Here is a 23149-nt window from a genome sequence, read left to right on the forward strand (position 1 = left end):
CATCATCAGTATCTGGTGACCGCCCTTTGCCTCCATCGTCAGTATCTGGTGACTGCCCGTCGCCTCCATGATCAGTATCTTGTGACCACCCATCGCCTCCATCATCAGTATCTGGTGACTGCCCGTCACCTCCATCATCAGTATTTGGTGGCCACCCGTCGCCTTCAACATTACTATCTGGTGACCACCCGTCTCCTCCGTCATCAGTATCTCGTTACCACCTGTCGCCTCCATCATCAGTATCTGGTGACCACCGGTCTCCTCCGTCATCAATATCTGGTAACCGCACGTCGCCTCCATCATCAGTATCTGGTGACCGCCCGTCGCCCAAGTGCTGGCAGCAGCCGGGGGTCTTTGTCTTCCGTGTTCCAGGTGGATGCCAGGCTGTGGGCGGGGTTACCCCCCCCCGCGTCACACCCGGCATCCACCGTGCGCTCTGCCTCTCTCCATTCATTGGGAAAGCGCGTGGTGGATGCTGGGTGTGACGCCGGGGGGTAACCCTGTCCACAACCCAGCAGCCACCGCGGGGACCCCAGCGCTGAGTCACGCCTCACTCAGCGGGGGGTCACGTGATGCCTGTGAGCGGCCAAGGATAGCGCCACTCACAGGCATTATCGGCAACGTAAGGTAATTACAAAAAGTCTTAGGGGCCCTGGGGGGATACATTGGGGGGGGGTAATATAAAGTACTGGACAACTTCTTTAACACTTCTGTATTTGCAGTCTTCTCACTTTGCAGTATTTTCCCACACCTGCCTATAACTTTATATACACTTTTAACTTCTAGAAAGCCTAATCAGTGTTTTTATTTTCCCAATGAATGGACCAAGAATAGTGAACGTCTGACCTCTCCTATTTTGCCCCTGATCACAGACGGGTGCACATCTCCCAAAGCACTTATGATTGTCTGAAGGGGGAATTTGATGTGGAGCCCGGAGAAGGCGGCACGAGGTGCGACTACCTGCGAGAGAAGGGCATTGTCACATACTTGGTGGTTGTCCCCAAGCAGCCTGTAAATAAGAATGGAATAAATGGAGTGGTAAGTGTTACTGATGTCCTTACTATGTCCCAGGAGTCCGCGAGTCGGGTAATTTACCAGACATTGCCCAGTCTGTTACGCCCGGCAATTTTTTTTCCGTGTCTAACACCACCTTCAGGGCAGAAAGAGGTTGGCTCGGTTCCTCGTGGGCGTGGTTAGCATGACTGGGTGTGGCTTAGATAAACTATGGGCGGGGCTCAGTGTGCTGATGGGTAAGTTTGCTACTTTGTTTCCCCTTTCTCATTCTGTTCAGAAGCTTTCGCTGACGTCGTCGCACGGAAACTCCCCGCAATTGATCAACACCAAGGAGTGTAATGGCAGCATCCACACAACCTGCACCACCCCGGACGAGAACGAGGAGCTGGACACCAGAGTGAGTCGCCGTGCCAGCCTAAAAGGGTGTTCAGTAGGATATACTTTAGATATGTGATTATGGGGATTATGTCAGTCAGGACCCCTCAACACTGACCTCTTAAAGTGGGGGGGGGGGGGTTGCCAAATTGCTGAGGGCCACATGTGGGTGGGCAATTTTCATTTCAGTATATGGAAACCCGGGCTGGATGTCTCAAAGGATACATTTAGCGGGTATGGTCTGAGGTCTGATATTTAAAGGGTATGAATATTGGGGTATGAATTTAATCTTGGGGTCTAATCTTGGGTCTTCGTATATTTAGGGGATTTAGTTTAGGGTTTGAATACATGTAGAGGGGTCTGGCCTGTTATATTAAATTAATTTAGGGGGACTGGTCTGAGGTCTGATATTAATTAGTGGATGTGAATACATTTCAAGGGGCTGGTGTCTGAAATAAATGTAAAGGTCTAGTCCGGGGACTGAATTAATTTATGGGTATGGTGTGGGGTCAGAATATATTTGGTGGGTCTGAAATGAGTGCTGGGTTCTGGTCTGGGGTCTGAAAGGAATATAGGGAGTCTCAATATATTTAGGAAGTCTGTTATGAGTCTGGGTCCTAAATTAATATAGTGTGTCTAAATTTATTTAGGGTTTAGTCTGTGGTGTAATATTAATAATTTAGGGCTTAAATACACTCAGAGGGGCCTGGCCTGGGGTCTTATAATAATTTAGCGGGACTGGACTGAGGTCTGATATTATTTAGATGTTTTGAATACAGTCTCAGGGGTCTGAAATTAATTTAGCAGTGCTGTCTGGTCTGATATTAATTTATGGTTTAAATACATTCAGGGGGACCTGGCCTGGGGTCTTATATTACTTTAGCAGCTCTGTATATACTTAGAAGGTTTTAATACATCATGGGGGTCTGACATTAATGCTGAAGTTAGTCTGGAGGCTGATCTTAATGATGTGAATATATTTAGAGGGGCCTGGGCTGGGGTCTAATATTAATTTAGAGGCTTTATATATATTGAGGGGAAAAGGTCTGAGATTAGTTAGAGGGTTTGATTATATTTCAGGGGATTGAGATTAATTTAGGGGTCTGTCTGGGGTCTGATATTAATTTAGGATGTGAATACCTTGAGAGGGGCCAGGCCTGGGGTCTTTTTTAATTAGCAGCTCTTTATATACTTAGCTGGATTGGTTTGAGGCGTGATATTATTTAGAAGGTTTTAATACGTCCTGGGGGGTCTGACATTAATGTAGAAGTTAGTCTGGGGTCTGATTTTAATTTAGGATGGGAATACATTTAGAGGGGCCTGGGCTGGGGTCTTATGTTAACTTAGAAGCTTTGTTTATATTGAGGGGAAATGGTCTGACATCTAATATCCTTTAGAGGGTTTGATTATATTTCAGGGGTCTGAAATTAATTTAAGGGTTTAGTCTGGGGTCTGATATTACTTTAGGATGTGAATGCAGTAAGAGGGGCCTGGGGTCTAATTTCTATTTAGAGGTTCGGTATATATTAAGGGGAACCGATCTGAAGTCTGAAATTAATTTAGGGGTTTAGTCTGGTGTCTGATATTAATTTGAGGTTGAAAACATTTGGAGGGGCCTGGCCTGGGGTCTTTTTTTTTTTTTCTTACTTAACAGCTCTGTATATATTTAGTGGCATTGGTCTAACATCTCTCAATCAATTCTACAGTATTTCCATGACCTTGTGAATTTTAGATTCTAACACAATCGCTAACTTGCAGAAAAGCCCGGCTGATCCGTAACATAAATAATAGTATCTAGGGTGATCCGCTCAGGAATATGGCCGGCCGTGTCTGATCCCAGGCAATCAAGGCACATTCCCTGTTTCTGCCTGTTATATGTGACACATGGAGCAGTCCCTTCTGCTGTGGCGCCCCCTGGAGGATCCTTTTATGACTGCAGTGAGCAAGCAAAATCTAAGCTGTTGTTATGTATATACATATATATAGTATATATATATATATATATATATATATATATATATCCAGTTCAGCATATATATGGTAAAATATGGGTCAGATTTGTTCTGTTTTAGTATTTTGCTTATTTCTGAGCACTGCAAAATCCCTTTAATCCAACATCTGATAATCCAGAAAGTTGCACTGCAGCACAACGAGGGGGCATAGTGATCATCATATATGGGGCACCATACGCCGACTCAATATCCTTCAAAGGTTTCAAGATCTCTGCTTACTGTCAGTGTATGGAAACACTCAGTGGGGGTCATAGGGCTGAAGACTTTTTTTTTCTGCCATGTATCCTATCTTATAGGATGCAGTATTTAGGAAATCTGTAGCTGTGGGGATGAGGGATGATGCAGCATTGCCGCTCAGCATCACAATAATTTCTTATGTGCTCCCCTATCTCGTCACAGGTGGTGAACCCATCTTTCCCCAACCCCCGCAGACGCCTCCGCTTGAGAGACTTGGCCGAGAGAGTCATTGACGCTCAGCAGAACGAGCAGGAGCTGAACAAACTGCTGAATGAAGCCTTGCTGGAGAGAGAGACTGTGCAAGTGTGAGTCATTCCTCTGCCTCGCAGACCCTTACTCCAAAAAGGGGCTGGCTTTTTTTATATTAAGAGGGTGATCTACTTTGGACTACCCCCTTTAATCCTCCAACTTAACTAACCCTCAAATGCAAGTCTCCCATCCAGCCCTTCGGGTCTGAAATCAATATTTTACCTCCACCTCTGTACATTACATACTATAGAGGCAGATCACGACATTCCTGCTTGGTCTCATCCCCTTTTTTAGTAGACCTGTTCAAGGAGATGAGAATTGGCCATCATGACCCATTTTTATCTCGCCTTTTTGGGCTCCTCTTCTTTTATGTGCACAGAATAGATTAGCCGCTCCTCGTGGGTGGAGAAATAAATGCTTAATATACAGTGGTGTGAAAAAGTGTTTGCCCCCTTCCTGATTTCTTATTCTTTGTCATGTTTGTCACACTTAAATGTTTCACAAAACTAATTTAAATATTAGACAAAGATAACACAAGTAAATAGAAAAATGCAGTATGTAAAAGAAGGTCTTTATTATTAAGGGAAAAAGAAATCCAAACCTACAGGGCCCTGTGTAAAAAAAGTGATTGCCCCACCTCCCCCTTAAAACATAAATTAGCTGTGGTTTATCACATCTTTGGGAAGCTGAGTTCAATTTCCCTAGCCACACACAGGCCTGATTACTGCCACACCTGTTCTCAATCACAAAATCGCTTAAATAGGAACCGTCTGACAAAGTGAAGTAGACCAAAAGATCCTCAAAAGCAAAGACATCATGCTACGATCCAAAGAAATTCAGAAAGAAATGAGAAAAAAAGTAATTGAGATCTATCTGTAGCACCCTGAGGATTCGGCTGCTACAGGGGTATTACACCTCAAGCCAGAGGTGTGGTATTCCACTCCCGGGTAAGGATGGAGTGTGGAACTGAGCTAGTAGGCTGCATGCACTACATACATCCCATTTCCGGGGGACAGATCAACGGTACTCCCACCAGTTTATGTGCAGGTACGACAGCGTCTGTCCCTGGCTGGAGTGGGAGGGGGGTGGAACATCCCAGTAGTGTAGGGGCAGATAGGGGGAGTAGTCTGGGTAAAGATAGGAGCTCATTGGGTGCTGGTCACCTGAGCTCACACATAGAGGGAGTATATAAGGTGGGCACCATCTTAGAACAGGGTCAGTCTGTCAGAGTGTAACCTGAGGAGCAGAGCAGAGAAGCTCAGCCAGCTCCAAGGCCCAGAGAGAGAGAGGAGAAAGAAGGACCCAGAGGGAGAGAAGAGAGAACTCCAAGATCCCAAAATTAGACCAGAGGGTGAAGAGTTGGCACAAGGGTACCGGATCCCAAGCTGGTGGAGGGCCCTAATCCTTAGCCAGAGACCGGAGGTCGTGGGCAGGATCTGCCACGACCACCCACTAAATTCACCCGGAAGGCAGACCAAGAATAGGGTCAGGGAACCCAGAGACAAGGGTTTACCAACAAGAGGCCCGAGGGAGCCGGACTTAGGTGGATCCCTGGTGGGGAAGGCCAGAGAGAAGGAACGTCAGAAAGGGAGCTCAGGATCACGCTCCAGAATTACTTGGGAGTTGGCCGAGTCCAGGACCTGGTGGACGCAGCACGGCTCGGGCGGTCGCTCAAGGCCGGAGTGACCAGAATAACAGCAGTAAGTAAAGACCCTGAACTGCACAGCCCGACTCTGAGTCTCATTACCATCCTCACTGCACCTCCACAACCACCATCCTCTACAACTGACCCCCTGAGGCTATACCCCTCCCGTTGGGGGTTATACTACCTGAGCTGCACACACATCACCAGCCTTAGCGGACCCTGCTGCAGCGGCGGCCGTATTGACCGCAATTCAACGGGTGGCGTAGTCGACACAAAAGAACATCCAGTAACATCTGTAGGACTGCCACACACTGAGCTTGACACCCTGGGCACGGACCGGGTCACCGCCACTCGGAGACTACAACCCCCATCTGATCCGGCTCCGGGTATCCCCCAAACAACACTGGCCCAGGGGGCGCGTCAACTTTGGCGTAGTCGGCAGGATAACGTGCCCGCAACAACCGGGTACTGCGTGCCTGAAGAAAAGTACACCGTTACCTTAAAAAGAAGTCTCCCGCCGGTTCCGGAGGGTCCCCGCCAACGGACCCCATCACAGGTCGTTTCCCGACGGTTGTCCGCCATTTGCAGCTTTTTCCCGCCATCCATGGAGTTTCCCGCCACTGGGAGACGATTCCCGCCATTTCCAAAGATTTCCCGCCTTGGAAGAGCGGACGCCATTATGGGCGTGCCAGAGGGTGGCAAGAGGCCACCTCCCATCGTGGGCCAGGTCGAAGAATGGCGCCAAAAGCGGAAACCGCGCCCACCAACAGAGACTGTGATGCTGGAAGTGTCCATCAGCGTAAAAGAACTGCCCCTGGAACTGACAATCACTAAGTTGCCCCGGGACCACCCTCAATGTGGGCGGAGACAGAACAAGAGAGCAAAGATGGGTGTCGCTTGGAGCAGTCTGGAGAGAGCGCACCAGGAGACAAGAAGTCTGGAGAGGACTCCGGAGAAGTCGTACCCGGAGATGGAGGGAGAGTCAGGCAGCACCGACCCAGTGGTCAGGAGCCTGCTGCAAGCAACGACCCCACTAGGCTTAGTGGAGGTCCTGGCACAGCTCCCCCGAGACCGGGAGTGTGCACAGACTGCGCTGGAGGGCCTCGCACGGAGGATGGCCCGGGTACAGCGAGAGACGTTGGCGGAGTGGAGCCGAGAGATGGCCCAGCGGACCGAGACCCGACAGCGGAGCACGCCGCCCGAGACGAGGAGACAGACCGCCTCTGAGGATGGTGCAGGAGGACTGAAGGCCGGAGACGGCGCCGAGAAGGGAGCTGAACGGATGGAGGCAGGTAAAGGGGACGTCTCTACCCCGAGCCGGGAAACCGCGTGCCTGCCCCAGCTCCCCGTCGCAGAGCCCGAAGTTCCCCCTGCCGTGCCCGTCGCTGCATCGTCACTGCCGCCGACTAGGCCTCAACCGGAAACCGCGGCCGCGACCCCTGTGACGTCACACGCCTCGACCTCGAGCGTGGCCAAGCAGGAAATACCACCGGCCTGGTCGCAAGGCCTAGTACACCCGGGCGCCGCAATTCCAACAGCGCCCCCTACCTCCGCGGAGCCACCGGCCTGGTCGCAGGGCCGAATAACCCAGGGCGCCGCCGTTCTTACGGTGCCCTTTGCCTTTAAGGTGCCCCAGGCCTGGTCGCAAGGCCTGGTTAACCCGGGCGCCGCTACCATCAACGCGCCCTCAACATCTAGAGTGCCGCACCTGGGTGAAGATCTATTCGCCCAGCATACGTGCCCGGATGGACAGCCCTTCATATGGCCCCAGGAGTATATTCAGCTGGAACTCCAAAAGGCAAGGCCCATGTGCGAGCCCCTGATTCCGGCTCCGAAGCCCGTAAAGAGGACCTCGCCCCCGCTGGAGGAGGCACAGTTTGAGTGGGACCCCACTGGAGAAGACCTCATGGGGTTCACTCAGGAGACTCGGGCGGCCGCAGCGGAGCGTGCAGAGTGCTGCCGCCAGCAGCTCGAGGTCTTCGAGAAGGAGCGGAGAGAGAGGCGGGTCCGGGAACAGCAGATGCAGATAAGAAGCGCGGAGCAGAAGAGCCGGACCAGGAGAGATCCCCGTGCAGCTCATGGTCCCCGTACCACCGGGACTGTGATTAAATTCAACCTGCAGCATGGGTGGGGCTTCATTAGAGACCATCATACCCCCGGCGACGTCTTTGTGACCCGCAGAGACGTAGAAAGCCATCTGCCGGAGGGACACAGAGGTCGTGACCTGTATGTAGGGGACGAGGTCACCTTCACCCGGCACAAGTGTGCCAAAGAACCCTACGCCCTCCATGTGCATCGCCTGACGGAGGAGGAGCTGCGGTGTGAGGAGGAGCAAGAGGACCCGGACGGGTCTGAATCCAAAGAAAAAGCAGGAGGACGCCGTCGTTGAAGTACGGTAGAGAGAGACTGTATAAAGTTGCCCGTCGGGGTACCAAGAACTGTTACTTATTTAAAATATGTTCCCCGTTGGGACAAAGTGTGAACTGATACCCGTGTGTCCCTAGTTCTTAATACCTGGCCGAGGACTGAGAGCGGCCATATTCCCCTTGTATATAGTTGCGCTTCCTAAGGCGCCCCCTACCGGTTTTATAGTAAACTGTTGTTTTTCTTAAAGAGACTGTCGCGCTTTACCCGGTCACAAGTTGCACCGTGACCGGAGGAACCAGAGACAGGAATGTTTACAAGAATGTTATTTATATGAAAAGTTTTATGCTGATGATATATATAATGTTTTATATGTTTATGATGTTTTTGAAAGAAAATTTGTATGTTTGTGGATGTTTTTATTCTTTTACAGCCCGAGGACGTGCTGTGATTTACCAGGGGGGAATGTAGCACCCTGAGGATTCGGCTGCTACAGGGGTATTACACCTCAAGCCAGAGGTGTGGTATTCCACTCCCGGGTAAGGATGGAGTGTGGAACTGAGCTAGTAGGCTGCATGCACTACATACATCCCATTTCCGGGGGACAGATCAACGGTACTCCCACCAGTTTATGTGCAGGTACGACAGCGTCTGTCCCTGGCTGGAGTGGGAGGGGGTTGGAACATCCCAGTAGTGTAGGGGCAGATAGGGGGAGTAGTCTGGGTAAAGATAGGAGCTCATTGGGTGCTGGTCACCTGAGCTCACACATAGAGGGAGTATATAAGGTGGGCACCATCTTAGAACAGGGTCAGTCTGTCAGAGTGTAACCTGAGGAGCAGAGCAGAGAAGCTCAGCCAGCTCCAAGGCCCAGAGAGAGAGAGGAGAAAGAAGGACCCAGAGGGGGAGAAGAGAGAACTCCAAGATCCCAAAATTAGACCAGAGGGTGAAGAGTTGGCACAAGGGTACCGGATCCCAAGCTGGTGGAGGGCCCTAATCCTTAGCCAGAGACCGGAGGTCGTGGGCAGGATCTGCCACGACCACCCACTAAATTCACCCGGAAGGCAGACCAAGAATAGGGTCAGGGAACCCAGAGACAAGGGTTTACCAACAAGAGGCCCGAGGGAGCCGGACTTAGGTGGATCCCTGGTGGGGAAGGCCAGAGAGAAGGAACGTCAGAAAGGGAGCTCAGGATCACGCTCCAGAATTACTTGGGAGTTGGCCGAGTCCAGGACCTGGTGGACGCAGCACGGCTCGGGCGGTCGCTCAAGGCCGGAGTGACCAGAATAACAGCAGTAAGTAAAGACCCTGAACTGCACAGCCCGACTCTGAGTCTCATTACCATCCTCACTGCACCTCCACAACCACCATCCTCTACAACTGACCCCCTGAGGCTATACCCCTCCCGTTGGGGGTTATACTACCTGAGCTGCACACACATCACCAGCCTCAGCGGACCCTGCTGCAGCGGCGGCCGTATTGACCGCAATTCAACGGGTGGTGTAGTCGACACAAAAGAACATCCAGTAACATCTGTAGGACTGCCACACACTGAGCTTGACACCCTGGGCACGGACCGGGTCACCGCCACTCGGAGACTACAACCCCCATCTGATCCGGCTCCGGGTATCCCCCAAACAACACTGGCCCAGGGGGCGCGTCATATCAGTATGGCCAAAGGTTATAAAGCAAGTTTCTAAAGGTTTGGGTCTCCAGCGAACCACAGTGAGAGCCATTATCCACAAATGGCAAAAACATGGAACAATGGTGAACCTTCCCAGGAGTGGCTGACCAAAATTACCCCAAGAGCTCAGCGACGACTCATCCAAGAGATCACTAATGACTCCACAACAACATCCAAAGAACTGCAGGCCTCACTTGCCTCAGTTAAGGTCAGTGTTCATGACTCCACCATAAGAAAGAGACTTGGCACAAATGACAGCATGGCAGAGTTCCAAGACGAAAACTACTGCTGAGCAAAAAGAACATAAAGGTTTGTCTCAGTTTTGCCAGAAAACATCTTGATGATCGCCAAGACTTTTAGTAGAATACTCTGTGGACTGACGAGACAAAAGTAGAACTTTTTGGAAGGTGTATGTCCCATTACATCTGGTGTACAAGTAACACAGCATTTCAGAAAAAGAACATCATACCAACAATAAAATATGGTGGTGGTTGTGTGAAGGTCTGGGGCTGTTTTGCTGCTTCAGGACCTGTAAGACTTGCTGTGATAATTGGAACCATGAATTCTGCTGTCTACCAAAAAATCCTGAAGGACAATGTCCGGCCATCTGTTCGTGACCTCAAGCTGAAGCGCACTTGGGTTATGCAGCAGGACAATGATCCAAAACACCAGCAAGTCCACCTCTGAATGGCTTAAGAAAAACAAAATTAAGACTTTGGAGTGGCCTAGTCAAAGTCCTGATCTTAATCCGATTGAGATGATGTGACCGGACCTTAAAAAGGCAGTTCATGCTCAGAAACCCTCCAATGTGGCTGAATTACAACAATTCTGAAAAGATGAGCGGCCAAAATTTCTCCAGAGCGTAAAGACTCATTGCCAGTTATCGCAAACGCTTGATTTCAGTTGTTGCTGCTAAGGGCCCAACCGGTTATTAGGTTTAGGGGGCAATCACTTTTTCACACAGGGCTTTATAGGTTTGGATTTCTTTTTCCCTTAATAATAAAAGATCTTCATTTAAAAACGGCACTTTGTGTTTTACTTGTGTTATCTTTGTCTAATATTTATATTTGTTTTGTGATCTGAAAGATTTAAGTGTGACACCGCTGTATATATAACAAAGTCACTGGGCTTATGTAGCACCTGCCTGATACTGTGCAGCTTCTTGACCGCATCCTTTCCCCCCTTTAGAGACCACATCTCCCCCCATGCCTCAGTCCCTGTCACCCCGAGATGTTAGGGCACAAAATACACTACAGAATCGTTAAATTCCTACAGGTTTTAAGCAGTTTCATCAGGGTCCAGGAGATTTGATCTCTTCTAAGAGTTCTCAGAAGACTCTTGCTTTTTTTTTAAGAAACTTCCTAGATGTTTTAGGAGAGTTGGCGAGTATGTACTTAATAATGCGTGTGAGTACTTATTTAGGTGGAGTAACCCTTTAAGATTGTGTGAGCACTTCTGTGTCCTGTATGGTAGGAATGAAATCAGCATTGGTTGTCATTGTTCAATCCCAAACACATGGCCTTTTATGGCTTTTATTTCTGTCTCTTTAGCTTGAAAGGGAAGTATACCTACCGTCTGTCCATGCGGTTCATCAACCCGGAGATGGAAACCCGCTTCTCAGTGGAGAAAGAGAAGCAAAGTGGTGCGGCGTTCAGCTGTTCCTGTGTTGTCCTCCTTTTCACGGCTGTGGTCCAGATGCTGATAGACCCCGTGTGAGTCCATTGTAATGATTTTACGTCACCTGTCACTGACTGTCTGACTTCTTAAAGGGCATCTCCAGCCACGGCTCATATTATCATGAATGATGCAGTAATCATTCTTATGTTACATAATACGGATATTATTAATACAAGTCTTTTCTAAACCTCCTTATTGTGTTGTGAATGCTGTCACTATCTCCTTATCCTGGGAGGAGCCTTATCCTGTGCTCTCCTTGTCCTGGGAGGAGCCTTATCCTGTGCTCTCCTTGTCCTGGGAGGAGCCTTATCCTGTGCTCTCCTTGTCCTGGGAGGAGCCTTATCCTGTGCTCTCCTTGTCCTGGGAGGGGCCTTATCCTGTGCTCTCCTTGTCCTGGGAGGAGCCTTATCCTGTGCTCTCCTTATCCTAGGAGGAGCCTTATCCTGTGCTCTCCTTGTCCTGGGAGGAGCCTTATCCTGTGCTCTCCTTGTCCTGGGAGGAGCCTTATCCTGTGCTCTCCTTGTCCTAGGAGGAGCCTTATCCTGTGCTCTCCTTGTCCTGGGAGGAGCCTTATCCTGTGCTCTCTGTTATGCACACGCCCGGACTGACTGGCGTGTGCGTGTTTATGTAGTGATTCCACTGTGCCATGAACCGGAGAGTGCCTGGAGGGGCGTAACTAAGTATCTGCCCGATCCGACCAAGGTGGCACGACGGCATACGACGCCAGTGCACCAAGGAGGAACCGAGCAGAGAGACCAGGTGCTACTCCAGGACAGACCCCGGACACGGCTGTTGACCCACACAGGGGAATACAGGAACAGACTGGTAGGCTGGCACACAGACTGGTGGGTATAGGCAGGCACAACTGGTATGCAGGCAGGCGGGTATGCAGGCAGGGGGGTACAGGCAAGCACAGCTAGAGTGCAGACAGGGAGGCACTAGCAGGTAGGAACACAGGCGGGATAGGACCCAGTACACACTGGGACTCAGGAACAATACAGGCAGAGGGGTACAGGCAAGCACAGCTAGAGTGCAGACAGGGAGGCACTAGCAGGTAGGGACACTGGCGGGATAGGACCCAGTACACACTGGGACTCAGGAACAGAACCACAGATGTGGCGGACAAACACAGCAGAGTGAGGCCGCCCAGAGAGGTGAGCGAGAACAGGGCAGGACAAAGCCGCCTGGAGCGGTGAGCAAGAGTAGAGCAGGACAAGGCCGCCAGGAGCGGTGAGCAAAGGGTCAGAGCTGAGCGAGACTGCCGGAGCAGTGAGCAAGAGTGGAGCAAGACGAGACCGCCTGGAGCGGTGAGCAAGAGTGGAGCAAGACTGCCGGAGCAGTGAGCAAAAGGATAAGAGCGGAGCGAGACTGCCGGAGCAGTGAGCAAAAGGGTCAGAGCGGAGCAAGGCTGCCGGAGCAGCGAGCAAAGGAGTCAAAGCAGGCTAGAACCGCCGGAGCGGTAAGCAAAGGAGTCAGAGCAGGCTAGAACCGCCGGAGCGGTGAGCAAAGGAGTCAGAGCAGGCTAGAACCGCCGGAGCGGTGAGCAAAGGAGTCAGAGCAGGCTAGAACCGCCGGAGCGGTGAGCAAAGGAGTCAGAGCAGGCAAGGCTGAGCAGGGGGGACAGGCCTCTGTTCACACGGAACAGACAGGAAGGGAAAGGCAGAGCCAGACACCCACAGGGTACTAGCAGAGAAGTAGCGAGTGGACCACAAACTCACAAACGGGAGTACAGAGACAACAAGCAGGAGTTAGGTACGAGTTCAGACTCTGCAGAAAAAGGAAGGGAACGGACATAGAGGCAAAACAGGTAAAGGATAGGAGAGAGTTCAGACTGGAACTGAGTGTATGGAGGAGACCGACACTGCAGCGGAATACAGGAGCGGGTCTGGGAATACGGCCCCCAGAGAGGCAGGATGAACAGGCAAGGAGCGTGTTCAGACAGGACAGACAAGATACAGGAGCGGGTCTAGGTAATCGGCCCCTAGAAGGCAGGAGGAACAGGCTAGGAGCGTGTTCAGACAGGACAGACAAGATACCGGAGCGGGTCTAGGTAATCGGCCCCTAGAAGGCGGGAGGAACAGGCTAGGAGCGTGTTCAGACAGGACAGACAAGATACCGGAGCGGGTCTAGATAATCGGCCCCTAGAAGGCGGGAGGAACAGGCTAGGAGCGTGTTCAGACAGGCCTGGAAATACAGCCTCCAGGATAGGCAGACAAGAGAACACAGACAGGACTCAGTTCAGACACGGGAACTGAAACCGCAAGGCAGGAGACATAGACAGGACTCAGTTCAGACACGGGAACAGATACCGCAAAGCAGGAGACAAAGAACGGGACCTGGCACCTTCAGAGTGCAAGCACACACTGAAAGAAACACTATGCTCAGGCAGGGATAGATGGGAGCAGCTGAGCTATATACCAGGTGACAGATAGCAATAGGCTGAGGACGCACAAGGGGTGTGACCCACAGCAGGTACAAAAAGCAGGAAGTGATCGGGCGCCGCCCTTAAGCAGCAGAAACAGACACAAACAGACAGCATGGAGGGAAGCCAGAGAGACATTCTGGACTGGAGATCAAGTGCGCGCTCTTGCACAGTGGGAGATGGACCACCATGCAAGGACGCCGCCAGGTATGTTACACTCTCCTTGTCCTGGGAGGAGCCTTATCCTGTGCTCTCCTTGTCCTGGGAGGAGCCTTATCCTGTGCTCTCCTTGTCCTGGGAGGAGCCTTATCCTGTGCTCTCCTTGTCCTGGGAGGAGCCTTATCCTGTGCTCTCCTTGTCCTAGGAGGAGCCTTATCCTGTGCTCTCCTTGTCCTGGGAGGAGCCTTATCCTGTGCTCTCCTTGTCCTGGGAGGAGCCTTATCCTGTGCTCACTGTCGCCCCCTGCTGAGTAATGCACTGTGCAGGCAGCAAAGGGACCATCATATAATATTCTCACCTACCTGCTGGAGATCACAGTTTACATCAATTTAGCAGTAATACTAGCCTCAGACATTCCAGAAATGTAGCTGTGATTCCAGCAACGTCTGCTGATACTTTGCTTTGGTCTGTAGCGTTGTCATTAATGATTAATTCATAGCTAGAATGCCGTCATAATAGCGACAGCCATCGTCTCATAATAATAACAGTCGTGGTTCTCTAATAACAGTGACAACCACAGTGCCCCCCTAATAGTGACAGTCACAGTGCCCCCTTAACAGTGATAGTCACAATGCCCCCATAACAGTGACTGTTGTTGTACCCTCACAATAGTAAAATCCAGTGTCCTCCTAATAGTGACATCCACAGTGCCCCCATAATTGTGACATTCACAGTGCCTCCATAATAGTGACATTCACAATGCCTCCATAATAGTGACATCCACAGTGCCACCATAATAGTGACATTCACAATGCCTCCATAATAGTGACATTCACAGTGCCCTTCTAAAAGATGACAGCCATTTATAACCATAACAAAGAGAACTTTGAACCTATAATGGCAGCCACAGTGCCTCCAAGAGAGAACCTTAGTGCCTCCATAACAGTGCCACCAGCACACTGCCTATACACTGACGAGCATATCACCGGCTGTAATACGGGGGACCCTCCCAGTGCGGGTGACGTGTGATGTCCTCACGGACCCCTGGTTCACCTTACAGATGACCCCTCGTCCTCATCATCCTCACATACCTGTCTTCTTGTCCTCTCTAGATTGATCGCCAACTACGTGACGTTTGTCATCGGGGAAATCCTTCTCTTGGTTTTAACCATCTGTTCGCTGGCAGCCATTTTCCCCCGGGTAAGAAACTGTTAAGCTGTCCTGACATGGAAAATCCTTCATCTAATAAGTGGGCGATGATCGGACCGTACCGGGCGAGACGAGACTGAAGAATCCGCTATGGAATCTTCACCATTTTTTTATTTTTTCTATTTTCATAGGTTTTTCCCAAAAAGTTGGTTGCCTTTTCCACTTGGATTGACCGGACTAGATGGGCAAGAAATACTTGGGCGATGTCGGCCATCTTTATTTTAACAATGGCGGATATTGTGGATATGGTAAGGGAGACAATTTTTCAGAACCCCCACCTTCCTTTGGCTACAAAACAAAAATGATATGGGATCCTCTCTTGGTGCTGGATAACGCCCCATGCCCCTTAAAATTCCCCGCTCTTGTCTTCTTTCCATAAGATTAATTCTCCACGCTTGCCAATGCAGTGTCTGGTAAGAAGGTCCTTGCTGACGTCTGCTGGAGCCGGGCCCCCTTTCTCCAGACAGGGGTCCCATCGCGGCTCTGTATTATGTCCATCCTTGTGTATGAGATCTCGTTACATTGTGTCTTTCTGTTTCCTCCACAGCTCAGCTGTTTGCAGTACTACTCCACTGCTTACAACAGCACCGATCAGACATCAGAATACTGGGGCTGCGTGGATAACCCCAAATATTACAGCTACATTGCCATCCTAGCTCTGATCGCCACCATCATGTTGGTTCAGGTCAGCCACATGGTGAAGCTCACCCTCATGCTGATGATCACTATCGCTGTCGGAGTTGTGAATATCTACGCCTGGAGGCCGATATTCGATGACTACGACAGGAAGCGTTTCAACAGCTACGTGTAAGTGTGACTTCAATAAATGATATCGGGTTGAAGAAAAGAAGGTGTAATCTGTTATGGCTCATTTTGAGAGAAGAGATGGCAAATAAAACAAAATACAATACATACAGTACAGACCAAAAGTTTGGACATACCTTCTCATTTAAAGATTTTTCTGTATATTCTTGACTATGAAAATTGTACATTCACACTGAAGGCATCAAAACTATGAACTACCACATGTGGAATTATATACTTAACAAAAAAGTGTGAAATAACTGAAAATATGTCTTATATTCTAGGTTCTTCACAGTAGCCACCTTTTGCTTTGATGACTGCTTTGCACACTCTTGGCATTCTCTTGATGAGCTTCAAGAGGTAGTCACCGGAAATGGTCTTCCAACAATCTTGAAGGAGTTCCCAGAGATGCTTAGCACTTGTTGGCCCTTTTGCCTTCACTCTGCGGTCCAGCTCACCCCAAACCATCTCGATTGGGTTCAGGTCTGGTGACTGTGGAGGCCAGGTCATCTGGCGTAGCCCCCCATCACTCTGCCTCTTGGTCAAATAGCCCTTACACAGCTTGGAGGTGTGTTTGGGGTCATTGTCCTGTTGAAAAATAAATGATGGTCAAACTAAACGCAAACCGGATGGAATAGCATGCCGCTGCAAGATGCTGTGGTAGCCATGCTGGTTCAGTATGCCTTCAATTTTGAATAAATCCCCAACAGTGTCACCAGCAAAGCCCCCCCCACACCATCACACCTCCTCCTCCATGCTTCACGGTGGGAACCAGGCATGTAGAGTCCATCCGTTCACCTTTTCTGTGTCGCACAAAGACACGGTGGTTGGAACCAAAGATCTCAAATTTGGACTCATCAGACCAAAGCACAGATTTCCACTGGTCTAATGTCCATTCCTTGTGTTCTTTAGCCCAAACAAGTCTTTTCTGCTTGTTGCCTGTCCTTAGCAGTGGTTTCCTAGCAGCTATTTTACCATGAAGGCCTGCTGCACAAAGTCTCCTCTTAACAGTTGTTGAAGAGATGTGTCTGCTGCTAGAACTCTGTGTGGCATTGACCTGGTCTCTAATCTGAGCTGCTGTTAACCTGCGATTTCTGAGGCTGGTGACTCGGATAAACTTATCCTCAGAAGCAGAGGTGACTCTTGGTCTTCCTTTCCTGGGGCGGTCCTCATGTGGGCCAGTTTCTTTGTAGCGCTTGATGGTTTTTGCAACTGCACTTGGGGACACTTTCAAAGTTTGCCCAATTTTTCGGACTGACTGACCTTCATTTCTTAAAGTAATGATGGCCACTCGTTTTTTTTTACTTAGCTGCTTTTTTCTTGCCATAATACAAATTCTAACAGTCTTTTCAGTAGGACTATCAGCTGTGTATCCACCAGACTTCTGCACAACACAACTGATGGTCCCAACCCCATTTATAAGGCAAGAAATCCCACTTATTAAACCTGACAGGGCACACCTGTGAAGTGAAAACCATTTCCAGTGACTACCTCTTGAAGCTCATCAAGAGAATGCCAAGAGTGTGCAAAGCAGTCATCAAAGCAAAAGGTGGCTACTTTGAAGAACCTAGAATATAAGACATATTTTCAGTTGTTTCACACTTTTTTGTTAAGTATATAATTCCACATGTGTTAATTCATAGTTTTGATGCCTTCAGTGTGAATGTACAATTTTCATAGTCAGGAAAATACAGAAAAATCTTTAAATGAGAAGGTGTGTCCAAACTTTTGGTCTGTACTGTATATAAACCATATGCCTACACCAAAACATGGTCTATAAAGGCACTATGAATTTGCTACATTATTACAAAATGTAACTTTACAAAAAAAACTCTGTATTGACTAACACCACAAATTATGCACATTTGCTGATACCCCATTAACCTTTTAAAAAAATAGTTGACAGTTGTGTGTTATTTGCCTTTATTACACCTTTGTGTTATCATGCAAGTTAATCCATGATTAGCAGGTAGGACGATAGAATTGTCCATTTGTTTGTTCTTTCCAGAATACAGCATCGTATTCTGTACACATAGACTGATGAAAAGAAACGGTGACTGAAAAAGTGCAAAATATTGTCTATATATCCTACATGCTGAAACATTGCCTGTTTATTTATACAGAAAGATCATCTATATATCCTCCACACTAGAACGCTATTTATATATCATCTATATTTAAACATCATTTATATAGTCTCTATATTAAAACCTTGTCTGAAAATTCTCCACACTGAATCAACTTCTGTAAATCACTTATGCTAAAACATTATCTATACATATCCACTGCACTGAAATAGCATCTACGTAAAATCCAAACTGAGAATTAATGTATACTATATATCCTCTGTATGGAAACATCATTATATTTCCTCTATATATTCTTCAAACTGATTCAATGTCTATGTATCCTCCACACTGGAACATTATCTTTATATCGATAATTCTGAATCCTCATCTATATATCCTCAAAATTGAAATATTACCCTCCATTCTGAAACATCGATATGTTTCACACACTAGAACATCGTCTACGTATCCTCCACACTGACACATTTTCTACATATCCTCCACACTGGGACATCATCTGTGTATCCTCCAGACTGAGAAATCTTTGATGTATCCTCAACCCTGGGACATCATCATTGTATCCTCCACACTGAAACATCATCTATGTTCCTCCACATTGGAACATCATCTTTATATCGATAATTATGAAATCTGATCTATATATCCTCTACATTAAAATATTGTCTATTTATACTCCATTCTGAAACATCATCGACATGTTCTCCAAACTAGAACATTGTCTATGTATTCTCCACACTGAAACATCTTCTGTGTATCAACAAAAGACAAATGTGTCTGCTCACCATTTAGGGTATGGAGCCCTTCAGCCTCACCCGGATCCGGTCAGAGTAGCCGCAGTCCAAATAGGAAAAAAGGTAAACCAGCGTGGCCAGCTAATTTATATAAAACATAGCCTTTATTAAGCCATGACTAAGACTGCATGTTGAAACACGTAGGTCCTGATCCTTGTAGTGCACATGTATTTATTATTGTGGAGCACCGATTTTAATGGCTCAATGAAGGCTATGTTTTATATAAATTAGCTGGCCATGCTTCCTTTTTCCTATCTTCTATGTATCCTCCACAATGGGACATCATCTACGTATCCTCCACACTCGGACATTGTCTATGTATTTTCCACATTGGCACATAGTCTATGCATCCTCCAAACTGAAATATCTTCTATGTATCCTCCACACGGGAACATAGTCTATGTATCCTCCACACTGTAAGATCTTCTATGTATCCTCCACACAAGAATGTAGTTTATGTATCCTCTACACTTGAACATCATCAATATATCCTCACATTAGAATATTGTATATAAATTCTCCACATTGGAACATCATCTATGTATCCTCCACAATGAAACATCATGTATGTATTCTCCACACTGGGACATCGTCTATGTATCCTCCACATTGAAACATCTATAAATCCTCCACACTGGGACATCATCTTATGTATTCGCCACTCTAAAAAGTTGCATATAAATTCTCCAGACTGGGACATCGTGTATGTATTCGCCACACTGAAACATTGTCTATGTATCCTCCACACTTGAAGATTGCCTCTACATTAGAGCATAGTCTATGTATCCTCCACACTGAAATATCTTCTATGTATCCTCTACACTCAAACATCATCAATATATCCTCCACACTAGAATATTGTTTATGTATTCTCCACACTGAAACATCTTCTATGTATCCTCCACAATGGGACATCATCTATGTATTCTCCATGCTGGGACATCGTCTATGTATCCTCCACACTGAAACATCTTCTATGTATCCTCCACACTGGGACATTGTCTATGTATTTGCCACACTAAAACGTCGTCTATAAATTCTCCAGACTGGGACATTGTCTATGCATTCGCCACACTGAAACATTGTCTATGTATCCTCCACATTTGGAGATTGCCTCCACATTCAAGCATAGTCTATGTATCCTCCACACTAAAATATCTTCTATGTATCCTCCACACAGGAACATAGTCTATGTATCCTCCACACTGGAACATCATCTAGGTATCCTCCACACAGGAATGTAGTCTATGAATGTTCTATACTTGAATATCATCAATATATCTTACAAACTGGAACATAGTCAATGTGTCACATATGTGTCCTCCACAATGGAATGTAGCCCTCCACACTAAACTATTGTTTATGTATTGCTTACACTGGAACATTGTCTATGTATCTTCCACACTGGAGTGTAGTCTATGTAGCCTCTACACTGAAACATCGTCTATGTATCCGTTACACTGGAACATTATCTATATATATTCTCCACACTGCAACGATTATGTACACTAGAACATTGTCTATATATTCTCCACATTAGAACGTTGTTTGTGTCCTCAATACAGGAACATCGTCTATATATCCACCGCGCTGGGAGATACAGTTGTGAGCAAAAAGTTAAAGATTGACACAAATTTAGCTTTTCACAAAGTTTGCTGCTTCTGTATTTTTAGAGCTTTTAACAGATGCGTCTGTGGTTGTTGAAGTAGAAATATAAGCATTTAATATGTTTATATTGTTTTATCAACAAATATATCAAGATTATTCAAGACTCTAGATTTTCAAGACTTTTGCTGCAATTTGCCCATTCTCGCTAAATTATTCCTTGCAATTTATCACAATTTATGTGGTTTTGTTTGTTAACCTGATTTTTGAGCATTGAATAAAGGTTCTTAATGGGATTGAGATCTAGAGTGTTTCCTGGACCCAAAATGTCAATGTTTTGTTCACTGAGCCACTTAATTATGGCTTTTGTATTGTGACATAGTCTTCTTCATGCTGGAAAACGCATTATTCATCACCATATTGCTCTTGGATCGTTGGGAGAAGTTGCTCTAGGGGAATGTTTAGATACCATTGTTTATTATCTCAGAATACTTTACAGTTGGCATAACACAGGACTCATGGTAGCGTTCATCATTCCTCCTCTGGATTTCTCAATGTGATGGGGGGTTCATTTGAGAAAATAACTTTTACACCAGTCCCTCGTAGTCCAATCCCTGTACTTCGTGCAGAATGTTGTCAGTTTGTCCCTGATGCTTTTCTTGGAGAGGAGTGGCGCTTTTGCTGCCATACATGACAACAGGCCAGCCTCCAAAAGTTTTTGCCTCACTATGCATGCAAATGCACTGACACCTGCACGCTGCCATTCCTGAGTAAGCTCTGCACTGGCGTTTAACCAATCCTGCAGCTGAATCCTCTTTAGGAGACAGCCCTGGTGCTTGCTGGACTTCCTGGGTGATCTGAATCCTTTTTCGCAGCAATTAAACCTTTATTTTTGAAGTTCTAGATGATCTAATGAATGGATGATTTAGGGGCAATCTTACAAGCAGCAATGTCCTTGCCTGTAAAGCTATTTTAATGCAAAGCAATGATGACTGCCATGTGTTTCCTTGGACACAATCATGGTTAACAGAAAAATACAAAGATGTCAGGCACCAGCCCCCTTTTAAACCAACCAGTCTGCTCTTATAATTCAATTAGCATGACAAAGTGATATCAGCTGCTTTGTACTCCTTAGCACATTTTCCTGAGCTAACAAGAAGATCACAGAAATAATGTAAACAGGTCAGTTTGTGGCAGGGCTGAAAGTCAGTAGGAATGTTTTTTTTTATTAAGTTAATTTTCATGGCAAAGAATGACTGCAATTTTTTTTGCATGTGATCACTTTTCTTAAACATTAACAATCTAGAGTTAATGCAAATTGCCACCATAAAAACAGAAGCAGCAAACTTTGTGAAAGCCAAATTTTTTGTCAGTCTCAAAACATTTGGCCATGACTGTAGATTATGTATCCTCCACACTGAAACATAATCTATATATCCTCCACACTAAAAAATGGTCATATCACCCTCCGTACAGAAACATCTTTGATGTAGTCTCTATTTTGAAACATCGTCTATGTATCCTCCACAATAGAATTTTGTCTATGTATCATACACACTGGAACATCGTCTATGTATCCTCCACATTAGAACATTGTCTATGTATCCTCCAATAAGAAACATTGTCTATATATTCTCCCAATGAAACATTGTCTATACATTTTTACACACTGGAACATCGTCAATGTATCCTCTACACTGGGATTTAGTCTATGTATCTGTTATACTGAAACATGATCTACACCATGTTCAGAATCATTAGTGAAGTGAGTATTTTGACCATATCATCATTCTTATGCAGATTTTTGACCTCCAGTCTCCATAAACTTGAATGAATATTGGATGAAGCAGATCAGGTGATGTGTATTTGTGTAATAAGGTGGTGTGGCCTAATGATACCACGCCCTTCATCACGGTGTACAGAATTATTAGTCAACTTGTTTTCCTCAATCAAAGTGGGCCAACAAAGAGATTTAACTGAGTCTGAAAGGTAAAAAATTGTTGCACTTCTTGGAGAGGACACAGCTCCTGAAATTGCTCAGATATTGGGGTGATCACAGCAACAAAACTTTTGCTGGTTCTAATAGTCACCAAGGGGCAAAAACGTGGGAGAAAATTAGAGAACATTAATGGCCAAAGATACGAGAAGCAGACGTGAAGCGACCTGGAAGCAATAATCCTCCAGTGCTGTCATATTCCAGAACTGCAGCCTCCCTGGAGGCCAAAAGTACAAGGTGTTCAGTGCTCAGAGACACGACCGAGGTGAGGAGGCTGAGCCCGACCACCACTGAGCAAGACACAGAAGTACAAGATGTTCAGTGCTCAGAGACACGGCGAGGTGAGGAGACTGAGCCCGACCACCACTGAGCAAGACACAGAAGTATAAGGTGATCAGAGACATGGCCGAGGAAAGGAAGGCTGAACTCAACTACCACCGAGCAAGACACAGAAGTACAAGGTGTTCACTGCTCAAAGACATGGCCGAGGTAAGGAGGCTGAACCCGACCACCACTGAACAAGACACACAAAATGGAAACATCAGGACTGTGCCAAGAATATCCAAAGAGTTTTTTTTCATAGGTTTTATGGACTGATGAGATGAAAGTGACTCTTTATGGACCAGATGGATGGGCTGGATCAGTACTGGGCACAGACCTCCACTTCCACTCAGACACCATCAAGGTGGAGGTGGGTTCTGCTATTGGCTGGGATTATTTAAGATGAGCTAGTTGGACCTTTTCAGGTTGAAGATTAACTCAAAGTCACCTCCCAAACCTCCTGCTAGTTTTTAGAAGAAACTTTTTCAAGCGGTGGTG

At 47.0% G+C, this 23149-nt stretch overlaps 1 protein-coding gene across 2 annotated transcripts in view; it reads left to right on the forward strand.

The window, feature by feature from the left end:
• Positions 1-23149, forward strand: part of ADCY3 (adenylate cyclase 3) — a 330548-nt gene that overhangs the window by 249189 nt on the left and 58210 nt on the right. Inside the window, exons 7-13 of one of the 2 annotated variants that reach the window (XM_073673855.1) lie at positions 873-1038; positions 1295-1411; positions 3801-3943; positions 11128-11289; positions 14948-15035; positions 15176-15292; positions 15592-15851. In XM_073673855.1, the coding sequence (XP_073529956.1) occupies positions 873-1038; positions 1295-1411; positions 3801-3943; positions 11128-11289; positions 14948-15035; positions 15176-15292; positions 15592-15851 (1053 nt within the window). Of the gene's footprint in view, positions 1-872; positions 1039-1291; positions 1412-3800; positions 3944-11127; positions 11290-14947; positions 15036-15175; positions 15293-15591; positions 15852-23149 lie in introns of both variants that reach the window. The other variant, XM_073673853.1, reaches the window with a different exon arrangement.

This window comes from Phyllobates terribilis, unplaced genomic scaffold (genome assembly GCF_046119375.1).
Source record: "Phyllobates terribilis strain yellow unplaced genomic scaffold, ASM4611937v1 Scaffold_3__8_contigs__length_932513732, whole genome shotgun sequence".
In the NCBI taxonomy this organism is placed as follows: Eukaryota; Metazoa; Chordata; class Amphibia; order Anura; family Dendrobatidae; genus Phyllobates; species Phyllobates terribilis.